General features: G+C 46.0%; 1 protein-coding gene and 2 pseudogenes across 1 annotated transcript; 2 read left to right on the top strand and 1 right to left on the bottom strand.

Annotated features, from left to right (window-relative positions):
- The first annotated feature begins 2568 nt into the window (after window positions 1-2568).
- On the top strand, window positions 2569-3915 carry LOC102707416 (oxygen-evolving enhancer protein 2, chloroplastic-like). The gene is made up of 3 exons (XM_015838982.2): window positions 2569-3132; window positions 3229-3279; window positions 3371-3915. Exons 1-3 carry the CDS (start codon window positions 2665-2667, stop codon window positions 3629-3631), a joined length of 780 nt encoding a protein of 259 aa, XP_015694468.2. The 5' UTR covers window positions 2569-2664; the 3' UTR covers window positions 3632-3915.
- Window positions 3916-4668: 753 nt separating this feature from the next.
- Window positions 4669-5270, bottom strand: LOC107304521 (annotated as a pseudogene).
- A 979-nt stretch (window positions 5271-6249) lies between these two features.
- Window positions 6250-7838, top strand: LOC102707137 (annotated as a pseudogene).
- The last annotated feature ends 4532 nt before the right edge of the window (window positions 7839-12370 follow it).

Below are 12370 nucleotides of genomic sequence, written 5' to 3'. Positions count from 1 at the left end.
CATAACCTGGTAATGCATGTACTTGACGTAGCTTTTGTAATGGTGACATCTAAAATGGAAGAAAAGTGACTTATATGGCTCTCCGCCTCTCCGGTCGAATATTTCCAGAAAAATCTTTCCCCGTCCGTTATCTACTTGATGTTATTGCTAGCGTGTTACTCGTCACCAGATGTTTGTAGGTCCCACAATAATGCTGCCGATAAAAACAATCGGTATAAATGCCCAAACCATTTTCCTTATTTTTCTTAGGGTGAATCGAGAAACGTATTGCTGAAAATAATAAGTAATGACATCGGTGCCATTAGAACATCGGAAAATATCAAAAGCGCAATTATTGGAATAGAGACGAGAAAACAACTTACGGGCCAGCAAGTCACAATCATATAAACTAATGCCAAATGTTTGTATTACTGAAGATTGAAAGCAGCAAGTAACTATAATTTAAATAGTTCATAGCAATATTAATTATAGCATCACAACACATCATAAGGGTTATGGTTAAGATTTTTATATAAGACATTGGTATTATACAGTAATTTCTTCGGAAATTCAGCATGAAAACGAGATATATGCTACGGGGGCTTTTTTACCATACTTAAAAAAGTATCAAGAATTTTAATACAAATTTTTGATATCTTAAGGTACAAAGTATCTCAAGATACCACATTTTTATACCTTGAGATACTTTTTCAAAGACATTAAAAAAGCTCGTACTACGGAGTACTAAAACGGTTGAAAAGAAACATATAGTATTTCTGCTTCATTTCCAAGTGATATATAACTGGTACAAAACGATAGGACGTATCATTTCTATATATTGGGATAGCCCCTTGTAATATCACTCAATTAACTATCATATCATATCTTAGAGATGTGGATAGGCATGTTTCACCTATCTTAGAATGTAACCAGTAGAGCTAACTATTACCTACAAGTCTATCTAAAAAATCTAAAAAGAGTATTTTTTTTTATTCTTGAGGAGGTACTATAAGGTACTACTGTTTTCTATGTAAATTTAGGGAGTTTTTTCCCATCCTTACAAGGTACCCAGAGGTACCACTATTTTCTATATAAAATTAAGATAAGGCACTAAATTTTACATAGAAAATAGTGTTACCTCTTAGTACCTCTTCAAGGATAAGAAAATTACTCAAATTTTAGTATCTCTTGATACCTTACATACTAGGAGGTACCAAATTTTACATAAGAAACAGTGTATCTTACGGTACCTTCTTAAGGATGGGAAAAATGCTCATCCAAAAATAGTATTTGAGCTAACACATATGGTAATGGTTTACTCTAACCCATTCACATGTGTTTATAACTCACTTATAGTTTGCTATTATATTTACTCTAACCCATTAACATTTTTTAGTTTTAGAATTAATTTATGATTTTTTGTCATTGGTTTAGATACTCAATTTTATATCGTGAGACTTTTTAGCCTCATCTAATTCATCTATTGAGCGTACATGTGCATGGCCTGCATATATCTAGTATCGTATAAATTTAACCAAGGGACTTTTTTAAGGTGCACCAAGTTAATATGAGCCATCCATTGTGCATAGATCTAAGGGCTGATAATACTCTTACCTCATGTGTGAGTCATTTATTGCCATTTAAATTTAAATATGACCATAAATGCATTGTAATAAGGAAAGAGACAATATTTCCTTACTTAAATACTACTAATTCAAAATTATACAATAATTATAGTAGTAAATTAAAAATATACAATACTCTTAATATCTTTATACTTTCAATTTATAAAGTAAGTTCACAATAATTAGGATGCATATATGAACAAATAATTTTCACTTTTGTAATTTTATTTTATTTTTGTTTAACCTAGTCTCCAAATTCAGTCATATCTATTTGGCTTCAAATAAGAAAAGTATTTTTAATAAATTTTATGTTAAGTTTGAATCCTTTGGAGAATTAATTGGAGCTTCCACTATTTTGAGCAATATGTATAAATGAAATTTCAGTTTGACTTGGTCTACCAAATTTTTTTTTGCTTGGTGTTATTATTATTATTCGCAGTGAGTATGCATGCACGATTAGAAAGGAAAGGTGATACTGTAATATTACTTTACTTATTTGGGCATGCTAAATTAATGAGGCATTGGATCAGTTTTGTTGATTAAAATAAAAGAGCAAAATTGAATGGTCAAGATTAACCGATAGCTCTTACCCACAAACGTTATTGACTAAATTATTTCCTTGTGGGCCCATGTATTTGGTTCACAACCTAGAGCTATACCTTAGGTCTGACCTTATGAAAAAAATAAATTAAAATTGTAATTACAGAGAAAATGCTTATTGGCACTCACCCTAAGAAGCTCAGAGTACAAGAAATTTTAAAAAATCTTAGACAGAAGCAGACTGGTACAACAAGAGTATAGTGGCGACGAGGCGAGAGACGCAGCAGCGAGGCGGCGGGATCCGACGTGGGCCAATGGCGCGGCGCGGAGCCTTATCCGGCGGCATCCCGCCTGATCCGAACTCCATCCACCCCGGCGCCCGCGCTCACCACATGTCCTCGCCGCGACCCCACCTCCTCCTCCCCTTAGTTATCCCCGTCGCCAACCACGCTCCTCCTCCTCCTCCCCACCACCACACCACGCTCCAGCTCTCTCAGGCCAGGCCAGGCCACCGGCGGCGATGGCGTCCACCTCCTGCTTCCTCCACCAGTCCACCGCCCGCGTCGCGTCGCGTGTCGCGTCCGCGCCCCAGGCGGCGCGGACCCAGCTCCTCGTCTGCCGCGCCCAGAGGCAGCAGGACGACGGCGCCGCCGCCGACGCAGTCTCCCGCCGCGCGGCGCTCGCGCTGCTGGCCGGCGCGACGGCGGCCGTCGGGGTCAAGGTGGCGCCCGCCGCCGCGGCCTACGGCGAGGCGGCGAACGTGTTCGGGAAGCCCAAGACGAACACGGAGTTCATCTCCTACAGCGGCGAGGGCTTCAAGCTGCTGATCCCGTCCAAGTGGAACCCCAGCAAGGAGCGGGAGTTCCCCGGCCAGGTGCTCCGCTACGAGGACAACTTCGACGCCAACAGCAACCTCTCCGTCATGATCAACCCCACCACCAAGAAGACCATCACCGAGTTCGGCTCCCCCGAGGAGTTCCTCGCCCAGGTAATTACACCAATTTCCTACTCTTCCCCTCTTCTTCGAACTGGAGTAGTTACCGATCTGATTATCTGACACGACGATTGCTTCGCTGTTCTTCAGGTCGACTACTTGCTGGGGAAGCAGGCCTACGCCGGCAAGACCGACTCCGAGGTATCAAACCATGTGGCGATGATATATTTTTTGTTGTTTGGGCGAGAAAATGCGCATGTAGAATGTGATGTGAAATGCGATTCTACTACAGGGTGGGTTTGAGTCGGACGCGGTGGCGACGGCGAACATCCTGGAGAGCTCGGCGCCAGTGATCGGAGGGAAGCAGTACTACTCGGTGACGGTGCTGACGAGGACGGCGGACGGCGACGAGGGCGGCAAGCACCAGCTGATCACGGCGACCGTCAACGACGGCAAGCTGTTCATCTGCAAGGCGCAGGCCGGCGACAAGAGGTGGTTCAAGGGCGCCAGGAAGTTCGTCGAGAGCGCGGCCGGCTCCTTCAGCGTCGCATGATCATCAGATCATCGCCGCCTTCTCTTCTCTTCTCTTCTCTCTAAGAATCCCTAGCAGAATCCCCATCCATCCATCGAAGTTGCTCAGAGATGAGAATCTCTGATTGTACATGAGAATTAAGAACCAAAAAAAAAACTAAGGAGAGAGGTTGGTCGGTTGGTTGGTCGATCGATCGATTCACCTGCTTAATTTCTGCTCGCCAGCATGCAGCATGGATTGATTAATTTCTGTGATGATCCGTGTGTTTGAGTAATCCTAGTAATTAATCATGTTTCATTTTTGTATGTATGTTTAATAATAATCCATGCTTGACATGTCATATATATGTAGGAGTTTCCTTGAACTGACAACACTGCATTTGAGCACTTCATTCTCAGACCTCAGTGATGTCGATCAGAAATTCACAATAGCGAGAAGCAGAAACGAATGGTTTGGCTGATTTTGGGAATGGATAATGGAGATTGGAATACAGCCATTTCATATTCCAATTTCTGTAGGCACTGAACCTGTGCAAATTTGCTTCGAATTCCTGTTTGATTCATCAAAACCGCACACAGAACCCATGAATTGCAACCGGTTCATCGCCCCAATGTATTTGGGAAGCGTATGTACAACGCAAGTGCTGAAGTGCAATGCACCTAAACGCCTTGCTTTCAAATTTGCTTTGAGATTCATAAACCAAATCATGATTTCGCAGGAACTAACCAAATCGTACAAAAATGCAATCGAACACAAATCAGATCATTTGAAGTTTTGGATATTTGAACTGAACAATGCTTTGCATTTCCCTACAAATAATTTGAAACATACTAGTAATCTTACATCAGAACAGGAGCGGAGAGTATATATCAGTATACATATGTACATCTTTTCTTAAGAAAATCGCCTAAATATGAATACATGTTATTTAGTGCATATATATGAATCATGTTGGTAATTTTATAATTATTACTAATTTTCTATAAAATGTATTTATGACAAATTTCAGAGGAGCATATTCTTATCTAAAATCATAGATTCACTACTACGTCAGAGACTCAGAGCCCGGTGCGCATCCGGCGAATCACTCCGTCTTACGGCGTGCTCTGCTGCTGTTGCTGCCGGCGAACGGACAGCAGCGCCTGGTCGAGCATCGCGGCAAGCGACGCCGGCGACAGGGGCGTGCCGCCGGCAAGAGCGCGGTGGTAGGCTTCGTCGGCCTCGACGTCCTCGCCGCTCAGCGCCATGCGCGTGAGCCGGCGGATGTCCCGCGGCGTCAGCTCGTGCTGATCGTCGAGCTCAGGCCCGTCGGAGGACGCCACGAAGCCCGACAGCAGCAGCGTGCCGTCGCTCGGTCCGCCCTCCCGCGCCATGGCGCCGTCGTACGGGTGCGCCGTGAACTGCGGCCCTGACCCTCCGCCGCCGTCCTCCTCGTCGTCGCCCCAGTCGATAATGCCGTCGCCCCACTCGCCTCCTCCCGACTCGTCTCTTCCTCCGCCGCACACGTCGCTGAAATCCATGTCGCTCCCGATCTCTTCCTCGTCGTCGTCGTCACTGCCGCTGTCCAAATCGTCCACACCAAGAGCACGACATGCAGGCGGAGCTCGAGGCCGGCGATCTCCTCCTCCGCACGACCCTCATATATGCTTTTTAAATACATTTAAATGAGTATTATAGTTAATAATCAGATTCACTTATGCTTTTTAAATGCATTTAAAAAGCAAAATTGAGTATTATAATTTTCAGAAGGCCCCTCAAGTAAATTTGGGTGATGCATCGTCCTTTTCTTTCCTCAGGGCTCAACATGATTGATTATATATCGTTGAGCTGTTCAATAATTCATATCTCCGGGGATAACTGAGAAACTGCTGCACTCCAGTTCAATGTCGCCTCCTTTTTTTTCTCGAACACGCAAAAGATTTACACGTTAATATATTAGAAGTAAAAGAGAGTTTATACACATCGCATACGGCCAGACATCGCATACGGCCAGACCGACCTCCAGCTGATACCCCTAAGAGAAATAACCCAAGGAGAAAGAGACAGAACGCTAAGAGCTAATCTCCCAATAGAAACGCACAAAAATTGTGGAGCACACGCTACACTAATTTCCTAGCATGGCACCAAGGGATGCTATCGCAGCAGAGGACCACATCAGGCCCTCCGAACGGATGGCTTTAACACATCCTGAAGGAAAGAAAGCTCAATGTCATCCCCTTGAATACGTCAGACAGCGTTCCTGTTTTTCCATCTTGAGAACAGTAAGAGCAGAGAGTGCACCTTGTCCAGGTTTTCTCCTGATTTTCTTCTGTGTGCCGCGTCAATGCCTTCCAACTCAAGTGCATCAGGAGAATTGTTGATACATGAATTCGTGCCAAATATAGTTTTTGTTTTCTGGATGAGTTAATACGGTAAGAATCTGCCGCTGTCAGGTTAATTGCCATATCTCCAGCCTTGTTTTCTCTCTTGACCTGGCTGTAGCCGCAGACTTCAGCGCGTGTTGACCATTTCATTTGGTTGCTGTCCCGGATGACACGATAGCTCCTGGCAGCTATAAATTCAGACCAAATTAAGCTTCATGTGCTACACTGAAACACTAATTTAGAGTTTGAATCGCTGAGAAGTTCAGGATCCTCTCCGTTGTGTTCTTCATTTGCAGCATTAAAAATCGTTCACCAACATGTCGGCTAATCCCAACCAGTCCTTCGACGATTTCAACAAGCAAGCCTCCAGCACTTTCAATTCCTTCGCTGCCATCGTCGTCGGTGCGTGAATTTTTCAAGATTTCGACAAATTTTGTATATGTTCTTGTTTTGCTCTTTTCGATTTTTGTTTCTTTCAAGATGATGAAGTGATGTCACTGATTTGATGTTTGATTTTGATCGCTGGTGTTGCAGTGGTTTCGGTGGTGAGCATTTTGGGATCAGTCGCCATAGTTTACCTCGTGTACAGATGCGTAAAGAAGAATGGCCTCCCAGCCGTTAATATCAACACGAACACGAGCTTTGCACCGGCGGCGGCGATGTACACGGTGGTGCCGGACTCCCAGATACGGGACGCCACCGTCCAGAAGTTCCTTAAAGAGATCGTCGGCGAGAAGCCCATCCGGTTCACGGCGGCGCAGCTGGGCGGCTTCACCAACAACTACTCGGCCGGCTCGGCGCCGGCGGCTTCGGCGCCGTGTACAAAGGAATGCTCCCCAACGGTCTCATGGTCGCCGTGAAGCGCCTCCACGGCGACCGCGGCGGCGGGTCGACGTCACAGGAGCAGTTCATGGCGGAGGTCGGCACCGTCGGGAGGATCCACCACATCAACCTCGTCAGGCTGTTCGGCTTCTGCTTCGACGCCGACGCGCGCGCGCTGGTGTACGAGTACATGGACAACGGCGCGCTCGACTCCTACCTGTTCGACCGGAGCCGCGCCGTCGCCGTCCCGACGCTGCGCGCCATCGCCGTCGGCGTCGCGAGGGGCCTCCGGTACCTCCACGAGGAGTGCCAGCAGAAGATCGTGCACTACGACATCAAGCCGGGCAACGTCCTCCTCGACGGCGGCCTGACGCCCAAGGTGGCCGACTTCGGGCTGGCCCGGCTGGTGGGCCGCGCCGACACGCACGTCTCGGTGTCCGGCATGCGCGGCACCCCGGGCTACGCCGCGCCGGAGCTGTGGATGCAGGCGAGCGTCACGGAGAAGTGCGACGTGTACAGCTTCGGCATGCTGCTGTTCGAGATCGTCCGCCGGCGGCGGAACCTCGACGACGACGGCGCGCCGGAGAGCCAGCGGCAGTGGTTCCCGATGGTGTCGTGGAGCAAGCACGAGGCCGGGCACCTCGCCGAGGCCATCGAGAGCGGCAGCACCAGCAGCATGGACGAGCATGACAAGGAGACGGCGGAGCGGATGTGCAAAGGTGGCGTTCTGGTGCGTGCAGCAGCAGCCGGAGGCGAGGCCGCCGATGAGCGCCGTGGTGAGGATGCTGGAAGCGGAGACGGACGTCGATGCGCCTCCGGCGAACCCGTTCCAGCATATGCTCGCGTCGCCGGCGGCTGCGCTCAGGTGGACAAGCACAGAGAGTGACGGCACGTTGAGATCAGGGTCTCCTCGATCTGCAGATGTGATCATTCCAATAGGGTCACTACTTTGATCCAAACATTATCAATGAATCAAATTCTGATAGTTCTTCAGTTCTTCCCCTGTATGCTACTATGACGGTACCAATTTTAAAAATTATGATACTCCCTCCGTATTTTTATACGTGACGCCGTTCGACTTTTAGATTCACGTTTGATCGTTTGTCTTATTTAAAATTTATATTCAAATATGTAAAAATATAAGGCATATTTAAAGTTTCTATAATAATAAATCATATTATAACAAAATAATTAATAATTATATATATTTTTTTGAATAAGACGAATGGTCAAACGTAAACTTAAAAGTTAATGACGTCATATAAAAATATGGAGGGAGTATTTTGTAAAAAACCTAGACTAAATTCTCCAACTCACATAGAGACTATCTATGTGATATTTTGTAAAAGTTGTAGCTTTTCTTCCCTTACACTAGCTAGATCCTAACAACAAAAATGGAGTGGTAAGATTTGGTAACGCACGCGCGCGTGCTACCACTGATTCGGTAACAGTGAGGTGATCACGTTCATCTTCCGTAAATATCATGGTAGTGCCTTTCTCTATCTATTTATAACAGGCAGGCAGCGCTAACGGAAGGTTAGTGCTTCGGCTCTGTTTGTATGTATAAGTAGATTATAAATTTCAACCCTCAATCTTATTATCACCTAAATAAATTCTTAAAATATAAAAATAATGGTTTGCGGTATATTTTTGATTTTTTATTTATGAAGAAATTTTATGAAATGAATTTTTATGTACAAAGTTTATGAATAGATTTTTTTATTTATGTAAAAAAGTTTATGAATATATTTTTTTATAAAGTCTCTAATACTTTTTATGTATAAAGTTTATGAATATAATATTTCATGTATAAAATCTTTGAATATAAACGTTTAGTTTTTTAATTAGTAGAGATTGTTTTAATTTGCATAGGATTATCTAAATATAAAGTTTAAAAATATAGTAAAAATTGTTGGGTGGAGGGTACTGTCTTCAAATAGAGAATTGGTTTTCTCTATATTTTTTTTTACTTTGTGTTTTTCCAGTAACACGTAAATTCACTCCCTATTGTAGTCTTAACTGCACTTGAATAGACGTGCTAATTACCTAATTACATGATGCGCCGCACCAGCAATATTTTATAGGTTAGAAGATATATATGTCAATATGTTTACGCAGCTGAAGGTAGCTCTTGTGGCTAATCGTATTCGCGCGTCTTTACATCATGCGAGCATTCGCATATTATATCCACCTAAGAGCAAGTACCATACGAGGTTATAAGTCAGCTATAAACATATTTTAAGAAGATAAGAAAGAAGATAGAAGAGCAATGGCCTATAATTTTATAGCCAAATGCAGCATAGACTCTAAGACACATGTGTATATGACAAGTAGGACCAAATATTAACTGTGTAGTATATGACTGTTGTATGAATTGATTATTAAGTTGGCTATAGATAATTTGTAGCCAGTAGTTAGCTACACTATTAAACTTGTTCGTGAACGATCTCTTCTCCCAGCAGTTTGGTCCTGGTCGCCATGATCGTCATCCCAGCTGTTGGCTCCCTCCGAATTAACCTGTACCATCCATTGGCGAACTTGTTGCACGGATCACTAGGCAATCGTTTCATGCGGAGAACGAACACGCCACTGATTTTTACCAGGACCAGCTAGCAAATTGTAATCCAGATATCAGAACAAACAACCAATAGATAGTATCGTCAATGCATCAAGTTTTTTTAGGACTCGGATCATCAAATCAGATGGTTCCAGAGTACACGACCCTAACAACAAAAATGCAGTAGGTGGTTCATCTGGCCAGAACAGAAACAAACCGATGGTCATCCGATTCAGACTCGGACTCTAACCTGATCACATTTGGTAATTAGCTGCTACGATCAAGGATTTCTTCCGGGGCGCTGCTCCTGGTTGCCATATGGTCGTACCAGCAGTTGGCTCCGAACCTGCACCATCCATTGGCGAACATTTTGCACGGACCTCTCGGCCGCCATCCCTCGGCCCTGGGAACAACTCGGAGCTCCTCGCCGCCGTGAGCGTTCTTGCACGCGCTCCCTTTGGTGCATGTCTTGTTCTCCTCCTGCCAGAATGGGCGCACCGTCGTCCTGCGTTCCCCCATCGCCGGTGCGGTGTCTGCAGTGGAGGACGACGAGGAGGAGGAGGGATCGGCGCGGCTTATGCTGCTGGTGGTGTGGTCAGAAAGCGGCGGGAAGTCGTTGTCGTCGAAACGGGCTTCATTAGCATCGGTAGCGCCGCGTTGGCTGCCGATGGTGTCAGGTCGACGGGAGACGTCGTCGGGTTTGGTACTTGCGGAGGACGAGTCGACCATCTGCGCCTGCGTGAGGCCGTGACCCGTCGGCGTCGCTCCCCCATTGCTGGTATCCATAGGTTGACGACGATCAAGGCCTGTCTCCGGCTCCGACCCCGGCGTAGGAGACCGCCTGCCACGACTCCAAGAACAACCATTCCCGGCGAGGGAAACCGAACCGACCGGTGCTGACGCGGAAGCAGCACTGGTACTGGTCTGCCAGTTGCTTGCGCGTGCCTCCGATATCTGCTCGTTGAGCCAATTCCAATGCCACTCCTGGTCGTCGGAAGTAGAGGGGATCGGTGCGTGATAGGGGACTAACCCGGTGAGGCCAGTGGAGGAAGACGGCGCTGAGGGTGCGGTGGTGGCCTGCTCCCCGCCGGGGGGCGAACCGAAAGCCAAGGCGTATTCGGGTTCGACGAACGGGTGCACAGGGCCGTCGCCCGGGGCGAGCTCGGTGCGCCGCGCTTTGTCGCGGAGGTCCCGTCGCCCAGAGACGGTCGGGGCGAAGGGCTTAGCATCTGCCTGCAGGTGACCTCCGGGGCCGGGGACGCCAACGTCGGAGCGGCCCTCCTGATCAGCAACGTGGCCGCCGGAGCTCTCCCCCTGGTCGCGGGCAGGCACTTGGTCTACGGGGCCAGTGAACCCGCCCGTGGCGAGCGCGCTCCTCGTCGTCGTCGTCCCGCTCCCGCCGAGGCTGGAGAGGATGTTGCGGTGGCAGTAGGCGAGGCCGTCGATGGCGGAGGCTGTCTGGGTGTCGATCGAGGCGTGACTTGGAGTGGAGCTTGGTGGGAACAGAACGCGCATGTGGTCGGCTCCAGTAGGCTTAGCGGCGCGGGCGCGGTGGCCGCCGATGATGCCAGGATGAGGGTGGGGAGGCAGGCTGCCGGTGTAGATGGGGTCATGGACGCTTGGGACGAAGCCGGTGTCGTGGCCGGCGGCGGAGGAGGGTGGTCGCGGCGGGCGGTTGGGATCGGCCATCTGGATGGATGGAGGCGCGATTTGAACTGAGGCGAAGGCGTTGTGTGGGGACGGATGATGAGAGAGAGAGAGGGAGAGAGAGGCCCTTACAAAAGTACTCCGAGTAAATGGGCTTCCGGCCCATCGAAGTGCCTGCGGGAGATGGCTTACGAGAACCCCACGTAGGCCGCGTTCGGCTTCTCCCTTTACTTACCCATATTTTTCATGCGCACACTTTTCAAACTATTAAATATATAATTTTTATAAAATTTTTCTATAAAAAAGTTAATTTAAATATTCATATTGATCTATTTTATAATTTTTTTATAATTAACTAATCATGTAGTAATGTATTACTTATATTTTTCGCGTCAGATAACTAATCCTCATGCTCCTTGTGCCGAACGTGGCCATAGTACTACTCCCTCGGGTGAAAAATATTTATCAAATTTCTAATATTGATAATTTGATAAATGTTTAGGAGTGGGAGTATTTTACATACGGTTGCTCATCCAATAGATGTTTGCCACGAACGATATATCACATGCATGACTACGTGGTCATTTATATATTACCCACATAATGAGTGTTTTTTATATATCATTCACTGGCTGGACGTTGGGATTTAGTTTTGTGTTTTTCTTTAAAAAAATATATTTTATTGATTTTTAATAAAAATAAAAAAATAAAAAATTCTCCATATAAATATATGTAAAGATCCATTTTGGCCCATGCAGATATCGAACCCACCCTTTAGGGCTACCACTAGCCCATTATCTATCCAGAGCGCACAACAAAATACAAGTGTGGAGTGTAAATAGGGCTGTCAAAAAAGCTCGAAGCTCGTGAGCTGCTCGAGCTCCTAACGAGCCGAGCCCCAGCCTAATTCGAAGCTCGTGAGCTTTCTCGAGCCAAGCTCGAGCTTCTCACGAGTTTTCCCATATGTGTTGTTTTTATTTTTTATTTGATAAGATAGTATATTAATAATAAAATATTATATATTTAGATGATAAATTAATTTATATTGATATATATATTGATTTTAAATCTTATTTACAATTTATTTAATATGATTGACTTGAAATTATTGCTTTTGTGAAAAATTATCATCAAAATAACTATATATTATACTTAAGGGCTTGAAGTTTTAGCAGACTCGCTCGGCTCGAGCTTAGATAGGCAGGCTCACTCGAGCTTGGCTCCTTGACAGCCCTAGGTGTAAGCATTCCATTTATTAGATCAATGAGCCTGGATATGATTCACATCTTTGATGTCTCGTAAAGATAGCAAAAGTGTGATACTCCTGTATCGACCCGTATCCATATATAAGTATTTTTTATGGGAAATATC

This window comes from Oryza brachyantha, chromosome 7 (genome assembly GCF_000231095.2).
Source record: "Oryza brachyantha chromosome 7, ObraRS2, whole genome shotgun sequence".
Classification (NCBI taxonomy): domain Eukaryota; kingdom Viridiplantae; phylum Streptophyta; class Magnoliopsida; order Poales; family Poaceae; genus Oryza; species Oryza brachyantha.
The sequence above is the reverse complement of the archived record's forward strand: the minus strand, read 5'-3'. Positions and strand labels throughout refer to the sequence as shown.

What these genes read in the sequence shown, in the direction of transcription:
- LOC102707416 (XM_015838982.2), top strand. Translation starts at nt 2,665, where the DNA reads ATGGCGTCCACCTCCTGCTTCCTCCACCAGTCCACCGCCCGCGTCGCG. An exon ending in CCGAGGAGTTCCTCGCCCAG is followed by an intron (nt 3,133 to 3,228) that starts GTAATTACACCA and finishes GCTGTTCTTCAG; the next exon opens with GTCGACTACTTGCTGGGGAA. An exon ending in CCGGCAAGACCGACTCCGAG is followed by an intron (nt 3,280 to 3,370) that starts GTATCAAACCAT and finishes ATTCTACTACAG; the next exon opens with GGTGGGTTTGAGTCGGACGC.